Source organism: Chironomus tepperi, unplaced genomic scaffold (assembly GCF_022539635.2).
Source record: "Chironomus tepperi strain 1889 unplaced genomic scaffold, CSIRO-AGI_Ctep_v1 contig_376, whole genome shotgun sequence".
NCBI classification, from domain to species: Eukaryota; Metazoa; Arthropoda; class Insecta; order Diptera; family Chironomidae; genus Chironomus; species Chironomus tepperi.
This window is the reverse complement of record NW_027226498.1, coordinates 2,308,507-2,327,439: the sequence shown is the minus strand read 5'-3', so window position 1 is coordinate 2,327,439 and position 18,933 is coordinate 2,308,507. Positions and strand designations below refer to the sequence as shown.

General features: G+C 28.4%; 4 protein-coding genes across 5 annotated transcripts in view; 2 read left to right on the top strand and 2 right to left on the bottom strand.

Annotated features, from left to right (window-relative positions):
* The window catches only part of hth (Meis homeobox homothorax), a 40,150-nt gene extending 37,191 nt beyond the window's left edge, over positions 1–2,959 (bottom strand). The window contains exon 1 of the mRNA XM_070647787.1: positions 1,494–2,959. Coding sequence (XP_070503888.1) covers positions 1,494–1,508 — 15 coding nt within the window. The 5' untranslated portion in view covers positions 1,509–2,959. The remainder of the gene's footprint in view (positions 1–1,493) is intronic.
* A 4,914-nt stretch (positions 2,960–7,873) lies between these two features.
* Positions 7,874–9,185, bottom strand: LOC139095769 (uncharacterized). Its single transcript, XM_070647236.1, has 3 exons — positions 9,171–9,185; positions 8,158–8,473; positions 7,874–8,088 (listed from the first exon to the last, which is right to left on the bottom strand). Exons 1-3 carry the CDS (start codon positions 9,183–9,185, stop codon positions 7,874–7,876), a joined length of 546 nt encoding a protein of 181 aa, XP_070503337.1.
* Positions 9,186–12,596: 3,411 nt separating this feature from the next.
* Positions 12,597–13,502, top strand: LOC139096023 (DNA ligase 1). The gene is made up of 3 exons (XM_070647630.1): positions 12,597–12,758; positions 12,811–12,938; positions 12,994–13,502. Exons 1-3 carry the CDS (start codon positions 12,685–12,687, stop codon positions 13,479–13,481), a joined length of 690 nt encoding a protein of 229 aa, XP_070503731.1. The 5' UTR covers positions 12,597–12,684; the 3' UTR covers positions 13,482–13,502.
* Positions 13,503–13,753: 251 nt separating this feature from the next.
* LOC139095834 (cell division cycle and apoptosis regulator protein 1-like) lies at positions 13,754–18,923 on the top strand. Of its 2 annotated transcripts, none has more exons than XM_070647350.1 (9): positions 13,754–14,244; positions 14,319–14,558; positions 14,630–15,047; positions 15,105–15,281; positions 15,348–15,444; positions 16,009–16,408; positions 16,913–17,033; positions 17,098–18,416; positions 18,479–18,923. In XM_070647350.1, the coding sequence occupies exons 1-9, from the start codon at positions 13,843–13,845 to the stop codon at positions 18,797–18,799; spliced, it is 3,495 nt and encodes a 1,164-aa protein (XP_070503451.1). In that variant the 5' UTR covers positions 13,754–13,842; the 3' UTR covers positions 18,800–18,923. The 2 variants fall into 2 exon arrangements, with proteins under 2 accessions (XP_070503451.1, XP_070503450.1); XM_070647349.1 differs by having other exon boundaries at positions 14,615–15,047.
* Positions 18,924–18,933: the final 10 nt, after the last annotated feature.

The following is an 18,933-nucleotide window of genomic DNA, read 5'->3' as shown; positions in this document are numbered from 1 at the left end:
CCAGTGTCACATTAACTAAATTTAAACTTTTTTCTTCTCTAATTCTTCTTTTTCTGTCTTTATATTTTTTTCTCTATAAATTGATTTCCTACAATGTGTTCAAAATGTTATGCTTTTGAGACTTGTCTTTAAGTCTTGTTATTGTTGTTGTTGTTTTTTTCGTTTTTCTTTTTGGGAGAATTTAAATAAAATCACATTACAATATACAGTCGTCGTATATACTACACTCATGTATTAGATGTGCGTTTTAGATGAAAATGAAGAAAGAATATCTATTGCGATATGTATGGAGACTCATCGTTTTATTTTATTTTAAAGAGAGACGGTTCAATATTATGTATCGAGACACAGAAAGTCACAGATTCTTATAGCATTTAGATGTATATACAATATATTATATTATATGATTTTTCTCTCGTTTAGACCAGCAGTATATCTAATAAGTTGAAGAGTTGTTCTCGATGAAAAGATGTATAAGTATAAATTGTGTACAGCTCTTTACAGACAGCAACATTTATTCTCTACACATATTGAGACCATAGCATTACATTTTAGAGATACATAAATATGATTTTTTTCCTTTTCTCCTCTCAATTTTTTTGTTTTTTATTTCAAAATGGCTGGAATTGATTGATGGTTTTTTTTATATTTTTTCTCTTCTTAATATACGCGCATGCCTTAATTTTTTGTCAACAAAATATAAAAAATCATCATTTTTACCCTAAAAATAGTTTTTACTACTCGTCTGTGTGATTTTTATGTTCTTTTATATCTAACATAATTTTTTTTATCTTGTATGCACTTTTTGGGGTGAACGAAGTGGAGATAGTAGAAATTTTATGTTCTAAACCCGTTTTGATATGCGGAATGGCACATCTTTATATTCATTTACGTGCGCACTGATCTACAAATTAAATTGCAATAAAAATACTATTTGTTTATGTTTACATTTTTAGATATTAAAGATAAAACTGCTTGCTTATTTTTATTGCCGTGAAATAATAATTTTCTTAATATTCTATTTAGTATTAAATAAATTTCTTCGATATGGCACGAATATCACATAATATTAAAAGAACTAAAATAATTTCATACACGAGAAGAGTGAAGAATAAAAAATATAAAAATTGAAGTAAATGAGAAGATGATCGCATGCGATGAGAAGAAAAAAAGTGAACGTGATGTTTATTATCAATGCCGTCGCAAAAACGGTAGGAGAAGGTAGAAGTTGATGTTTCGACGGGAGGTTAATGTAATTAATCATAAGTTTTTTTACCGAATGCACTCAACGTGTTTTAATGGAAATTTATTTTAATATTTTTATTCTGTTGTTTTTTCTGGGTGGATCACACAATGATTATACACGCACTGAGATCTAACTATTAGGTATCATTAATTAACTTCTGTATAATATCACTTTAACCACACTTGGATGAAGAAATACACAATTTTTGACAAATGAAAAATAATGCAAAATAAAAATGTATATTTACCCTTGGTTGAGCCATGCTCTGAGGTGGGGCAAAATCTGTGGCCACTTTTATAAAAATTTCACTTCAATTATGCTCAAAAATGAAACTTTGTTATATGTGTGATTTTTTTTTATTATTATTATTTTTTTTTTTATTCTATGATTAACGTCTGTTTCTGTTTCTTTTACATGTGTCCTTATGATAATATTCTTTTGTTATTTCACCACAAAATAATTAATTATATATTTTTTGATACACTTGACCGACGAATCAAAATACACAAAATAATAAATGAATTTGCATTAATAACTATGTTCTTTATGTCTGTCTTGTTCTTATCAGTTGTAGCACATTTATTTAAACTAAAATTAAATCTTTTTTTTATTACAATATTACAACTTTTTTGTGAATTTTTTGAAATCGGGTATTTTAATCACACAATTAACACACACCTTTGCATACGGATATATTATGTATAATATATAGATAGTATATTTTTAGTTTTTGTCCGGTGAAAATTATGATGCAAATTGTGTGATGCACTAAAATTAAAAATTTTGTGTATCACGAATGAAAGTTCAGTTTATGAAGCATCTTCATTTCATTAAGCATATTTATTATTTTTATTTGTATGTTCAATTATATTCAAAAGTGAGTAAAAAGTGTTTTATTATAATTATGCAATTAATAATTATAATTTTAATATATCATGAAAACCGTATACATTCATGTGTATGATTAGCTTTATAACATATATTTTCTATCATTCAGCACTTTATATAACTAAGTATATCCAGTTCTGTGTTTCTTTGTATTCTATTAAATTAAAGACTTTTTTTTAGAGTCTAAAAAATAATTTTTTTTAATATTTTCATACTATATCACGTGAAAATTTTCGTATAATTTGTTATTTCTTCCATTTATCACTTTAAATCGTACTTGTATACATTTGTATTTATTTATTTTATTTTTTTATGAAATAGTTTATAAATTATAATTGAAACATGATCCACAAAAAATATTCAACACTTCCCGTTGATATCCTTGTTATTATATTAACTGAATAGTGTATAGAACAGAAAAGATGAAATTACACTTTTTTTTACTATAATTTCTTCTTTGAAATACGTAAAGAACTAAAGCGTATGAACAGTTCCGACGATGTTTAATAATACTTAGAACTTTACGCGACTCACAATAAATAGCGAAATTTTTAAGAACAAAATGATTGAGGAGAATTTCTATTTCCGTATAGAAATTTATTTTATCCCGAATAAATAAAATTAATAAATTTTTGCGAAAGAACTTGAATTAAAACTTTTACTGTTTTTTGATCGAATAAAAGTAAAATATATTAATAATATTTTTTTCGGTGCGAGTCTTCTCCAAAAAAAAATATTCCGAGACCGCGAGTTGTACAATAAAAAAAATATATTGTTATTATTTTCAATATAAACGACGTCGTTAAAAAATACGTCGTACGCGATTCAAAGGCAAATTTTTACTGTTCTGTCAATCAACATTTATCAAGCACCAACTACTATGAAAAACGTATTATGGGCGACGCCCACTTTTGTGAAACATTCATTCGTTATTTTTCGATGATTCCACCTATTTTTTATACATATATCTCTCTTCTCTTCTTTTCGTATTCCCAAAAAAGTATTTTTCATACAAAAGCAGCAGCAGCGGCAGCAGAAAACATTTCATCTACTACACACACTCCATGAACACATTCATTCCCTTCTTGTTTAGAGCTATCGTTTGAGCGATTTGTATGAACTGGAAACACTTTTTTTTCTTTCGTCTTTTTTTCGTTTTTTTCTCTCACTCTCTTGAATGTTTTACATCATTGTTGTCAAGACTTAATGAAGAACTGCTGCTCTCTGTGAATGCTTCTTTTCTTTTTTTTTTCATTCCCATATTATTTCTCTTCTTTTCTTTTTGATCATTTTATGTTGTATAGCATACAACATACATTCAGCATACATACACGTATATTATTTTTGTATGTACGTACAAGACACATATATTCATTCAGAGCGCACCAAACAAGAAGAAGAAGAAAAAGATTATAATAAATTGTATTTCTCAGGATTTTCAGAAAAGAGATGGATGGTGATGCTACCTGACTCTGGACGTATTTTTGTCATATGTGTGTGCGCAAAATAATGATTTCTTCTCTCTACATTATTATTTTCTTTCTTTTTTCAATTTCTGTTGATCTTTTTCAGTCTTTTTTTTTTTTTTGCTTGCTTGCAAGCTTTCCTTTTTACAGCCAGCAAGAAAAGAGGAGATGAACGAACGAACAAAAAAGTTAAAAAAAAAATAATAAGAAGAAGTCAAAGAATAAGTTCTTACTGCACTTTTCGCATTTCTTGCTGAATTTCTTTATTTCTCATTGTATAAGTGATGTTGAAACAGCATTAGGCAGGCAGTTCTACATCTCGATTGTGTAAGAAAAAATGTTTAAAATGTTGCCTTCTGTAATTCAACTGATAAAATGTTAACCGGCATTTAATGTTCATGTCTTGATGCAAAAAAAAGAAGAAAATATCCTCATGACTTTTTTCGTGATGTAAGCAGCCGTTAACAATTAATGCAAAATCATTTTGGCCGCTAAGACACATAAAAGTGCTTTATCACTATTATCAGACAACAAATATTTTTCTTTCTTTCTTAGACTTCTCTTTAGCCTGCTACTGCTATATCTAAATAGAACAAACAGAAATAGAAAGAGACAGAAAGTGTTTTTCGATGTTAATGCTATAGTAAAAATAATTTTCTATGTTTTTCTTTGCTTATCATATATAGTTGTATTGAAGGCAACAAGCTGATGTTCTATGCAAAAGTTTAGAAACTCTTTCTATTGTTTCTAACAATGTTGCAGGAAAACATCAGGACTTTTTGTAGTGATGAGTCCTATCTTTATATTTATGAATAATCATGTTGACTTTTTGGTAAATGAAAAAATAATTTATAGATTCTTAATAATTTATTTATAGAAATGTTCAAGATTTTTCCGAACGCACAAAATTATACTTCATGCTTTTTTATGCAATTTTAATTGTTTTCTTCATTTCGAGAATTTTTTAAAAAGCCATCAATTTAAATAATAGTGATAAAGTAATGCAATCAACATTTTTATGATATTCATTTATTATCATGCCGATATGTCTGTCGTTGCTGTACTTATTTTTTGATCGAATATATACGAGTTCTTAATAAAGCCTATATTTAATTGATTTTAATTTTTAATTGGCGTTTAGGTGATATTATTATAGGTATGTGGTTTTAAATTTTTTTTGAAAAACTTTGTAATTTTGATTTAAATTATTTTAAAAAGTTTATTTCACTATTAGCTTTCCATTAACATTATATTAGCATTATTTTGGATTTTTATTTTTTTTTTTTAATGATTTTAATTTCATCTAGATTTTAATAGTTTTTTTTGAAACGAAATTTTTGAAAATGATTTTTTCTTTGTTTCAAACTTGAAGTTATTAAAATTAGAAATTTTCAGAATAATTCAGTAAATTTCAGTTAAACAATCTTTTTTTTGTAAATATTATTAGGATTTCACGGTTTTTCGGTCCCATCAAATCTGCGAGAACGGGACACACTTTTAAATTCATACAGCAAGCCAGTGAAATATTTTTAAGAATTTCGTGGATAAATAATATCAAATAACAATTAAATTCATTTACAATCAAATATGTTAAAAAAATATATTTTTCGAGTTAATTAGGTATGTCAAAAATTTTTATTTTTGTTCCGCGAATTTACGGGAACGGAAGATCGTGAAAGCAAAATTTTACTTTTTTAAAAAAGAAATATTAATTCTTAATTTATCAAATTTAAATGAACAAATAAGTCCTATCAATAAATATGAAATTTAAATTTAAAAAAATCTAAAAATTTCCAATTCAAAATTAGTCCTAAAATAAAATTCTCCTTGCAGATATCTTACACAGTACAATTTACTAAGTCAAAAAGCTTAAAATGTTCAAAGTTTTTTGCATCCACATCTTATTTGCAGTTTTTTTTTTTATAGAAATGGATTCTCCTTGATATTTACGTGCACAAAAATTTAACATTTCGACGGATTTGATTTAAAAAATTATCTTTAACTTGAACTCGAATTTTAAAAAACAGGCGTGACTTTTGAGTTTGTTTTATGTTAGATAATTATTTGAATAAATATATATTGGGTATTTTCTAAGAAAATTATTTCATGTCTGTGTATAAAAGTCATATTTGAATGCTCCGGAATAACATATCGAAAATCGTTGCTAATTTAACAAAAATAATAAATTATGATAAATGTCAAAAAATTACAAAAATTTTAGTAATTTTTATAATTCATATATGAAGTTACAGCAGCTAAAAATACACATCACATCTTTCAATCACAATTTTGAGTATTTAACAAGTCAATTTATCGAACATTTACATTAAATCAAGCTTGAGCGGAAACAAGTATAGCAAATTTGTCTGATTAATTTGTTAATCATTTTGTAAGCTGTCTATTTTTCATTTAAGTCGCTTAGCATTAATTTATTGGTGAAAGATTCTTAAATACAGGATGTCTATTTTGGTCGAAAACTGCCAATAATAAATAATTTTCGTTAAAATATAGCGCAACAATCAGTATTGCAAGTAGGTGTGAAAAGAACGATTAAAGATTTTTTTTTTTTTGAGACTAAAACTTAGAATTGATTAGCTTAAAGTATCTAAATCATTAATGGAACTAGTGGGAAACACTTACAATCCATTAAACATATCATATCTTCTTAAAGCTTAATTACATTTTGCAAAAGTTACACTATCGTGTTAAATTCCTGTTAAATAATGATAACAATTGACATCTTTAACTTCGAAATTTGGAAAACCTTTAAACCTTTCTTGCAATACCTAAAATGTGAAGGATTTAAATTATTTTCTGGTGCAGGTAAATTTATTCATAAGATGAAAAAATACAATAAACTTAAAAAGATTAAAAATATCCATCGAATATATGTTGTGAAAGTAATAAGGACACATTACTTGCTGAAAACCCGTTTTCTTTTATTTATTCGTTAACAAAATTACTTTTGAACTTTAAGGAAGCAGATGAGTCTGCTTCACTTGCTTAAATAATTTGAGATATAAATGACTACTTGATAGTCAACTGTCAAGCACAACTTTCAAAATTAAGTTAAATTGCTTTTATTAATAGTTTCTTAGAATTTTTGACCGGTGTTGATACTAAGAAATGCATTTTGGAGAAAATTATATTATTAAACTAAGTGGTTTGTTGTTACTATGTATTTTTATTTTATATCTCTTCTTTTATTATTTTCATAAATTTGTAGGAACAATTTAATTTCTTCAATAAAAATTAGATTACTAATATTATTGAAAACTGATACATTTCATTAAGTGTCCATTTCATTAAGCGGCAAATCTCGGCAAAATTTCAAAATCAAAAAGTTTCCAATAAAATTCCCAGCTAGGAATCGGCCACTTTTTTACAATTTAAATTATATTCTATTTTTTATTGATAACATAATTAATAAAAATTTATGATTAATTAATAAAATTTAGAAATTTTTATGACTACAAAACTATTATTATCTCATATTTTTCATATTTCATATATGTAGTTTTAACGATATTAGATCTTTTCTGGGAAAATACTTGGAGTTAAATATTCGCTAAAAAATGATCATTTTAGGGGAGAAATGACAATTTTCAATTACCCAATACAGTAGTTACTTTGAACGAATAATATGCTTATTGTTTGAAAAATTATCAAATGGATTAAAATCCATACTTTCAAAAATAAAAAAATGTGTATTACATTACAAAGGTTATCGCAGTAAGAATAGGAAATTTAATATTATCGGAGAAGTAAAAAAACTATTTTTAATTAAGTATTCATAGAAATCGACGACTTTTTGAAGCTTTACTGAAACACAGAAGCTTGAAAAAGAGTACTCTGCCTATTTGATTTTCAAAATTTATAAGGATAACTTTGGGAAAATAATCGTGAAATTTCTAAATTTGGCACTTTTGTTTAAATTATTTCTAGTCTTAAAGAACTAGATAAATTATGTTAGAAACTTCAAAAAAAAAATTGTAAAAAATTAGAACATGATTGAACTTTTTATATTAATTAAAAATATAAATTTCATACCATTTTACATACTTAAATGCAAAAAATTATATTTTCAGTAAATTTTTAAATTCATTTGTTTTTTATTAAATTAACATTTTTAATCAAATAAATATATTATATTCTCAAATTAAAGTCTAAGATTAATAACTTTACAATAAAAACATTAAATTAGCACTTTTTTGATTTATATTTGAACTTTCTAATAAATTCGTGATGACGTTCAAATTGATTGAAATTTATTTCAATGTCGACCACGTCTTGAATTTAATTTGGCCAGAAAAAACTTTTTTTGTTTTCCTGAACTATAATTTGGTTTGATTTTCATCTGCGTTGATTGAGGTGCTGGATCATCTTCAGATATGTGTTTGTAGAAAATTGTGTGGACGGGGTATGGCCGTGGTACAGGAATCTCATACTTTTTAATGGTTTCTACAGGAAAAGGCTTTTCAACCTCGACTAAAATAAAATAAAACATAAAAATAAGTTACTGTTCAGAATTTGATATGTTTTGTTTATAAATATTACTTGGAAAAGGCTTTTCGACAGTATAAAATTTAGGCTTTTCGATCACTTCAGGCACCACTTTGTAAACTGGAACTTCAATTGGATGTTGAATTTTAGTATATTGTGGAAATGGTTGAGGTATTGGAACTCTGATGTAATGTGGAACTGCATATGGAATTGGATTGGGAACATTGACAGGTACTCTTTCAAAAACTGGCACATGTACTGGTCGAGCAGATTCGGAATGAGTTGTATAAATATTTTCATCTCCAACATATTCACTTATATCGTCACAATTTGAATTAAAACATTGAATGATAATTCCGAGCACTAAAAGCTAAAAATAAGATAGGTATAAAATTATTTTTTGAATCATTTTCGTTTTAAAAGACCATCTTCGTTTCGTTTCATATTTTCAATTTTAATTTAATTTGTCAATGTTAAATTTAAGTTTTGTTTTTAAAAAATTAAATTATTTTTTGAAACTCAAGAAAAATGCAAACTTTAAAAAATTTAAACTTATTTTGGGTAGATACTGAGAAAAGACTTAATTTTTGTCGATCATTAAGAGAAATTCAGTAAGTAAAATATGTGAAGATTCTTTTTTTTTTGAATGCAATTATTTCATTAGAAAATGGGTTGCTTGCAAATTATTATTTTTAAATTGCACTGACAATCAAACTATTTAGGAAAGAATAAGCTTTTTCCAATACCACTTCAAAGTTACGATCAAATCCGGTAATACTGTCAAACGCCCTCAAAAGAATCCAAAGATTTAGTAAATCAAGATTTTGCTCTTAAAAAGTGTGATACTCTAGATTTTAATCAGTGAAAATTCCTTTGATTCGTGCTTTCTGACACATCTTGATTTTTCGATCATATCAACAAATCCTGATGTCCATTTGAACATTCTTTCTTAACAGTTAAATTATTTTAAAACATTATCTTGTCTGATTCTAAATTTTTTGCACGATTATAAATTATTCAGAGAAATTAGATTATTGATAAATTTCACATGAAGAAAGAACACTTACAAAAGTTTGTTTCATTCTGTATACTAATATTTCACACCTTATCAATTAACCAAACTAAAATAAACTTCAATATTAAACATCCCATCAGTTTTATATTGAAAACTTTATATGAAAAATTTACAATCGTCGAGTGGGAGGTCGAAATAAAAACTTTTTCTTCTTGAATGAGTGAAGAAATACTTCCTAGAAAATAACCGAACTAATTGCTCTTTTAAAATTAACAAGCATTTTTAGCGCCGGCCGGTCTTTCCGATGTGAATGAACTTAAAAGATTTCATGCAATAACAAAAATTAAATTCTTTGGAGAATGGATAAATGATAAAATTTATTTTATTATGCAGATAAGAGATATGGGCGAGCATTTAAGTTGCAAAACTACCAAAATGAAATAAACTGGTTTAGAAGAATCTTAATTAAGATAATGAAAAAACACACGAAGAAGTGAAAGTGAACTTGAAAATATGCACTTTTAATTTTGAATGTTTTATACGCATTAGAAGCTTTTGAGCAGTCATGTGTGAATGGCGAGTTAATAATCATGTTTTATTTTAAACGAAATTATCAATGTTAATATTTTACTTCCTGTCTGCATTTTAATTTAAAAGTTATTTAAAACTTTTTAAAGTTTTTCATTCATTAAACTTAAATTTAATATTTTTGAATAAATTTCAATTAAAAATTAGAAAGCTCTATAACCTATCTTCATTTAAAAATTTTCATATTAAAATCAATATGCTTAGAATTTTCATACTGAGTTCTAGTTTAAAATGCTGTAACTCAGAAAGATTCTTTATGGGATGTTAAATTTTTTGCATTTTAAAACTAAATTGTTTCTGTTCAAACAATTGTTTCGACAAACTGATCCTTCTGATCTCTTTGCTATTCAATATCTTAATTACAGAACTAACAATTTAATTTAAAGTCAAAATTTAATTTGATGGGTACCCAATATAATTTTGGTCATTTTTCTGTCTGTTTGTCATTCCGCTAAGCCTCGCCCTGTTTTTATAAACATCAAGTTCTTTTAAGAAAACATTATTACTAGTTGAGAAGCTTTTGTATTTTGAGATTTGTTTTTCTATCTGTAAATTTTTTTGGGAAACTAAAATCTCAGTTTTTTCATAACTTATGAAAATTTTCTGTTAATCGCTGTTAATATATAAATTTCCATAAAAGCACGGGGGAACGTTAAACTAAAATCTTTTCTAATAATAAAATTGAGAGAAACTGAAAGTATAGAGAAAATTTGAGAAATAGTAACGTTACATAAGTGATGCATGAAACCTAAAATCATGAGATTCCTTTTCCTAGGTCAAATTGGACCTTTTTAGGCACATTGTGTCTGAAGGAAAATGCACCTCATTTTTAAAAACATTCAAGCTTGATAGATAAAGTTACTCTGAGTATTAAGAGGAAGATTATTTATTCGAAAGATCCCGAAAAATCTAATAAGAAGCTGAAATCATTATATTCACATGTGATTGTAATAAATTGTTCAGATTGGAAACCTGTTTTTGTATTTTCCGTGAAAAATTATCAAAATCATAGCTTTTAATCCTAGATTTAACTATAAATTTGAAAATTTTTTTCAATAATTCATTTGTGTTTGTGTTTTAAGGAAATACTTTAGCTTACCTAAGAATTATTTTTCTAAATTGATATTACCAGAATATGAAATGTAGACCTACATAATGTTAGTTAATTTTTAACTCAAATCATTTGATATATGTACAAGCATTAATTTGGCAGTTTTCGAGCCTTAACTTTTTTTTAAATTCAAAGGTATCAACTCTGCTTTAAACCAGTGGGATCGTTCACTTATTATGTTACACAAAAACGAATTTTTAAACCATATATTTTGACGTACACTAGAAAGCTCAAATGATCAATAAAAAATTTGGAATTTTGGATATTTTTGTCTGGCAAGTTGTAAAGAAACTAAAAAATTACAAAAGTCTTTGAGATATTGATCGAGTAAATTAACCGAATTTTTGTCGGAGCGAACAGTAATTGATCCATTTGTATGAAGAAACAAGATGTAGCATACGAGTCCCTTTTACGACCGAAAAACAAGATCTAACTAGGTTCAAGACACTTCATCGTCCGAAAAACATGATCCAGTAAATTTCAAGTTACAAGATATTACAAATTTATGAATTTCATCATTTAACGGATTTTTATAATTTAAACATTTTAACGGTTACGACAAATTAAAACTCTGTTTAGGAAGCACTATGAAAACATTGAAAAACAACGTAAAACAATGAATAATTTGATTTTTTGTTTACCCTTATCAAAAATGGTTAATAATAAAATTTTGGCGTTTATTTAAAACTTTTTAATGCTCGTTGCCGATATAACTCGATAAAACTGAGTTATTAAAACCAACTAGAGCTCTCTACGATGTCTAGTTAAAAAGCTTTTACGTCAGCCGAACAAAGTGATTTATTAGGAAACAAGTTTCAAAAATGCGCTTAACTGCTAGTATTTGAACTTACTGAACTGTGTTATATTCAAATAGTCTCCTTCAAATGCTGAAATATCATAAAACGATAAACTTAGAAATAAAAATAGTAATTAATTTCGTTGATGTTATTACTAATATCTGATCTTAGTGAAATGCTGCATTATTTTGTATCTCGGTCTTTCATTTTAAATAACTTAATATATTTAAAATAATTTCGCAAGGATAATCACACAGATTCGGGATAAGCAATGCATCCAAAATATATTTGGAGCTGTACAAATCAACTGGTTGTCATCCAAAAACTATTTGCACGATTTCTGAGTTCACAATCTGAAAAGTCAAACTTAAAACACAATAAACCACAATATAATTCTTTTGGTTTTTAATGAATTTGTTTATTCATATGTACTGAGATTGATTGCGTACATTTAATCATGAATGTAAGATTAAATAAAGTATCTTGAAATTTAATCGAGCTGAAATTATACAAATAAAATTTGTTAAAATTGTAATGTTGACATTTTTATGATCAAATTAAGTTTTACCTTCTTGAAACCAATATCTTTAGCGTACTCTCTAAAGCACTGACGGCAAATATTTAATCCATATTTGCGGATGATACCATGTCCATTAGAGCAGGCACGGCTAGAATTTTAAATATAAAATTCAGATATTAATAAAATATTCTTGTGATTGAAAGGTTAGAATATATTTAAGATAAATAAACCACTTTTTTGTCCAATTTTCATAAGAATTTCATGCTGTACATACCAATGGCGTGATCCTGGTCCATAATTTCTTGGATGAGCGTACCAAACACGAGCGAAACCCATGATTTTTAATTATTTTAATAAAAAGCGTTCACGTCTGGAAAACTTCGAACGAAAAGGAAGAAAAAGGGGCATGGAAGAATCAAAGTAAAAAAATTTTGAATTTTAAATGACCGTTTGAGGCATGAAATTGTAATTTTGCAATTGAAGAGCCCCCTGTGTAAACATAAACACGAGACAATTTAGTTGAACAAAAAAAATTAATTAAAAGAAAATCATGGTAAAGGCCAAGAAATGTAAACATCATGGAGTTAAAGATCCAGAAAAACAGCGAGAGGAACGTGAACAAAAGTAGGTCAATCATCTTTCTCCAGTAAAGTTAACTAATGTTTAAAATTTGCAGACTTGTTCAGCTCAAAAAAATAAACAATCCACCAAAAGAGGATCAAGAGATGTCTAAGCGATTCAAAAAGTTTATAGAAATAAAGAATGCAGCAAGTAAAATTGGCAAGAACAATAAAAACAACAAAAGTACGTTAAATATTAAAAAAAAATAAAAATCAGTTTAATAATTTATTTAATTTAGAAAGGATAACAGTTCATGATGATTTCGTGAAAAGTGAGGGCATTGGAAAGAAATTGAGGAATGAATCAAATAAGCAGCATTTAAGACGAGTAGAGCATCTTCTTCATAAGAAAAAACAGGAAGCAGAATATGCCAAAAAGTTTAATGTCCAAATTATTCGCGATGAAGTAACTGGGGAAATCAAAATAAAGAAAGATCCACTAATTAAGGCAAACCAAAAGAAAGCTAAAGTTAGCAAAGAAAAAGAAAGCAAAGATGACGAAGTGACCACAAGTAAGAAGGAAGAAGACATTCCTGAATTTCCTTTGGTAAAATACCAATTGAATGCTAAACAAAAAAGAAAATTAATGCAAGAAGAAAATACAGTTCAAGATCATGTGAAGTTCGGAGAAGTTGTAAAGGAACCGCCTTCGTTTAATTTACCTCAAAAAACAAATGCAGTTAAAAGGAAGAAGAATTTCCTTTTTCTATCACAATTAAGCAAATAAAATGAAATTTAACGGCCGAAATATTTTTAAAAATTGTTTTCCATTTATCACTTCAAAAAACGCGTTTTAATATTATTGAAAAAGTGTTTTAATTGTTCACCATTCTAAATTGATCAATTTAATTAATTATTCTGATGTCAAGGTAAAATTCATAGTGTAAACAAAAACGCATTGAAAGTACTCTTACAAATTAAGGTAACTAGTGTAAAGCTAGATAAGCGGTGTGAATGCACTTTTCAAGTCGATAATTCCTTTCATTTTGTAAGAAAAACTTCACTTGCAGCAAGGGATTTTTCTTCAAGATTTTCATTTCTTCATTGATTTTTCATTTTAAAGGAAATTAAAAGATTTAAAGCCAAACATGAGCTATCAAAAGAATCCTCCTTGGCATAAAAATGTGCCAATTACAAATTTTCAACAACAAATGAGCTTGCAGCAGCTTCAACAGCTTGGATTTAATACAGCTTTTCAGCAACAACAATTTCATCATAACCAAATTCACTTGCCTATTCAACAATATCCAGCAGCGAATGCAAGAGTCAATACGATGGCATTTCAACAGCAACAACCGCAGCCGACGATTTCTCAGCAAAATAATCAGACATCTCAACAACCGACTTCATCAAACCAGTCAAAATACAATGCTAACTTAAAAGTATTTTCAGGAACCGGAATTGTTTCGAAAATACAGAATGACATAGGATTTATAGACGATGAAGTTCTTTTTCATAAGAATGTCTGCGTTAAAGGTCTTTCTCCAAAGGTTTGTTTAATTTTTCTATGATACCAACATGAATATCTTATATAATTCCATTATTTCCCTGTATGTGGTAATAGCTGGGCGATCGAGTGCTTGTTGAGGCTGCATATAATCAAAATATGCCATTTAAGTGGAATGCAACTCGCGTTCAAGTGTTGCCTCGAGCAAATACATCATCATCGAGTAATTCTGTTGACACAAAATCTTACAGTCAACATGAAACATCCAATGATTCTTATAGAAATCGTCGCTATTCTCCGGAAAGAGAACGTCGAAATGAAAGACGTGCACGCTCCAGAGATAATCGCGATAATGATGTAAGAAATATGCATTTTAAAAATTATATATCTATATTTATTGAAATTTTAAACAGAATTCTATTGCGCAGGAAGAAAATGATCGTAAACGACGCCGAGAAGAGCGTGAACGTCCTCGTCAGCGTGAAAGTATGGAGATTCGTGACAGAACAAAAAGTCCAATAAGACGACCATCACCAAAACGAAGACGACCTCATAATATTCCTCGTTACATGGTTCAAATTCCGAAAATTTGTCTTTCTCTTTCGAATCTGGATGTTTTTGAAGTCAAACGTCGCTATCCAAATCTTTATATTCCATCTGACTTTACTTCCCATGAGAATAAGTGGATGAATGTCTTTCCAATGCATAAACCATTTTCGATCCAGAAGCCATGCAGTTTTCACATCATGAGGGACGTTACTCCAATCGATGAAAGTATCGCTGAATGTGTTCTCGATCCAAGTGATGCTGATTATACATGGTCGGCAAAAGTCATGCTCTTATCAAGTAAGTCTATTTTTTGTTTACTAACAATGCTTTGTTTTACTTATGTTTTTCATTTAGTGCCAGCAATTTATGACATTTACAAGAAGTGCATTGTTCGCGCTGAAGACAGCGACAAGCACGATGATGCTGACAGAGATTTCGTTCATCCAAGTCGCTTAATTAATTTCCTCGTCGGTGTTCGTGGTAAAAACGAAACTATGGCAATCGGTGGGCCTTGGAGCAAAAAACTTGATGGTAAGCTTTAAATTCGTCTTCCCGGTTTTTAGAAAGATAATAATATGTTTATTTTTTTAAATTTAGGTGAAAATCCAGAGAGTGATCCAAGCGTTTTGATTCGAACGGCAATCCGAACTTGCAAGGGATTAACTGGAATTGATTTATCAAAATGCACTCAATGGTAAGTGAATCAATACGATTATTTAAGAACATAAAACGAGAGTATTAAAGCCAAGAAAAAGAAGAACTCGATGTAATAATTTCCTTTTCTAAAGAGGGTTTATTAAAAAGTTAGAATTTATTTTGCATGTTCTGTGTGATACTAAATTCTGATAGATTTAATTTGATATCTCACGAGATTTATCCAAGAAAGTCTCAGGTGTGTCTTAACTGTTTTTGTTACATATAATTATTATTAAATTAAATCTATTTTCGTGCACTAAGTAAGTATTGTCCTTATTTATTGATTTTGGTTATTTTCTTTTTATTTTTTAAACCGTTGAACCTGAAATGAAATATTTTTAAACTGAAAAATTATTAAAAGAGAAAGTGAATGCTGGATTTTTTAAAATATTAATGATATAAAAAAAATATGGTTTGATGTCCTAATATTGCTATTTTTATAGTATTTTATTTTTTTTACTTTTGACGTTTGTTATACAAACGATCTCAAAAAATACCATTTATTATTTTTTTATTGAAAGCAACTAAATTTGTCCACCATCCTTCATTTGTTCATCAATAGGTATCGATTTGTAGAATTAAAATATCGTCGTACAGAACAAATTAAAAAAGAGGGCGATAGTGGCAGCACGATTAAGCCAGCACGAATCGAAACTGTTGTTATATTTTTGCCTGATGTTCACTCTTGTATGCCTAATCGAAGTGAGTGGGATGGCGTTCAGCAACAATATAAGCAAGCATTAGAAAAACTTTTAACAGCTGACAACGATCCAATAATAGAAGAGGAAGAGGAGATAGTCGACAAGGTCGATAATGTTGCTGCGGAGGAGAATAATGAAACTGTGGCTACATCATCAGAAATTTCAGCGAATATTGACGAAAATTCAACAGTGACTGCGATGGATGACAAGGAGAATGATTCGAAAACAGAAGACGCTTCGGACGGAAAAGATCTTTCAATTGTAAATCTTGCTTCTCATAAATCACATCGATTGACAAAAATCATAAGTTGTCTATGGTTTTTTTCTTTTGTTGTTTGGATCATATTTTCTAATATCACATTAATTTTTCATTTCTGTATCAAAGAGATCAGGAACAATGAAAAAAATAGGATCCAAAACAAGCAAACATCTATCTTAATTAACATTTTATTGTTTGGATATTGCTAGGACTAAGAAAAAAATTCAGAAGATGATGAAAAATCCAAACTTATTAATTAATCAAAAATCAAATATGAGTGCGATTGTGAATGTGTCAAAGCGGAGTGAATGCGTTCAATTATGATTAACATAAAATTTTGCTTCCTTCTTATTACATTTCAAAACTTGAACTGGAAAATTTCATATCTTTTAATTTTTTAAAAAAATGTTAGACAATCGAAAAATACACAAGAAATTTCCATTAGATTTTTCATATCGTTGTTACGAATCAAGACATTTAACACTAAAGATATTTATATTTTACAGGATGCTGATGCCAGTGAATTGAAAGATGAGATTAAAGCCGATGGAACTGAATTGGATCCAACAACAATGAAAGTTACTGAACTGCGTGCTGAACTTGCAGCTCGTAGCTTATCAACAAAAGGTAATGAAAATTTCTTTTTTTATAGTATAATCAAAAATAAACCTTCTGACGACTTTCTTTATAGGTTTAAAGAACGAACTTGTTGAACGTTTACAACAAGCACTTAATCCAGACGCAATGGAAACTAATGAAAACAATGATGAAAATGCTGACAAAGCTGATGAGATGCAAGTCGAGGAAAATGAAGAAAATGCCGAAAAAAATGAAGAACAAAAAGATCAGGACATGGACATGAATATTGCCGAAATGGACATGTCTGAAGTTACTGTAATTGACGAGTATGACTCTACTAAATGCGACGAACAGGAAGAGAAAGTAAGTAGTAAGAAAAAAGCGGAACCGAAAAAGATGGACGAAAAGGAAATAGCAATGTGGCAAAAACGCTATGTTCTACCTGATTCACCACATATTGTTGTTCATCCATCTAAAACTGCCAGGAATGGAAAGTTTGATTGCACAGTCGTTTCTCTATCATTACTATTGGATTATCGAAAGGATGATACTAAGGAACATTCATTTGAAATTGGATTATTTGCTGAAGCTTTCAATGAAATGCTCATGAGAGATTTTGGATTTAATATTTATAAATCATTTAATGTTTTGAGCATTAATAATAAACCAAAAGATGTTAAGGATGAGGAAAAAAAGAGCGATGATGCAGAAAATGAGAAATCTAATGACGCTTCCGAACATCAAGAAGAGTCGAAGGAAAAAGACAAAGACAAGAAGGACAAATCTAAGCGAAGTGGAACAGATAAACGTCACGAAGAGTCTGATGATCAAAGTGATCATAGTCGCAGACGTGGCGGTGAAAAAGATCGTATTGTAAAGCAAGTTACTGCATTTCCCGACTTACTTCTCTCATTTAATTATTTCGATCAAACTCAATGCGGATATATCTTTGAGAAAGATATTGAAGACTTATTTTACTGCCTCGGTATTAATTTAGCTCGGTCTCAAATCAGAAAATTGACTGAAAAGTTCATTACTCGAGATTCTCTGTATTATCGAAAATTAACTGATCGTCCAGCTGATGCACCAGCATCAAATCCATTTGAAAGTCTCACTGAAGAACAGCTTTTAATGATGGTTCAAGGAAATAGACCACAAACATCACAAAACACCGAAATTGTCACTCAATCGAATGAAATTGTGACCTTTGAAGGAACAACAGTTAATTTGAGACAAATAATGTATCAAATGAAGAGAATTGAAACTGCTTATGAAGAAAGTGAAAAACAACTTGTTGACTTGAAGAAGAACAATTCAGATTTGAAGAGCTCCAATCATAAGAATGAAAAACGTATTAAAGATCTAAGTGCTGATTTAAAATCAGTCTCTCGTAAACTACAGGATACTGAATCTAACTTGAATAGTGTTACTGTAAGTATAATTATGATTAAATTGTCCAAATCATATTATTAATTCCTATTCTCCTCCTATAGCGGAAGTATAATGAATGCTTTTCAACTATTCAAACAATTAATGAGCGCATTGCTCCAGTTATTGCAAGGAACGAAAGATCTCGTGATCGTGAAAATCGCAAGTCTGAAAAATTGGATAAATCTGATAGTAAGAAAGAAAAGCCAAAAGAAGTTATTGAAGTTAAGTCATCAACAAGTGACAGCAAATTATCAACAACTGAAAGTAAGGCTTCAATAAAGGAAGAAAAAACTGTTAAGGTTGAAAAGGTCGAAATCAAAGACGATCAACCTAGCGCAGAAAATAAAGAAGAAAAGGAAAAGATTGTCGAAGTAACATTGTGAATTGCTAAAACTTATTAATCACTTCTATTTTTCCCTACTAATAACAGTTTTATGAAATAATTAACGATTACTGAACTTATGAATATTGAAGATAATATAATAAAAACTTAAATTGTCAGAATAATCAGGACTTG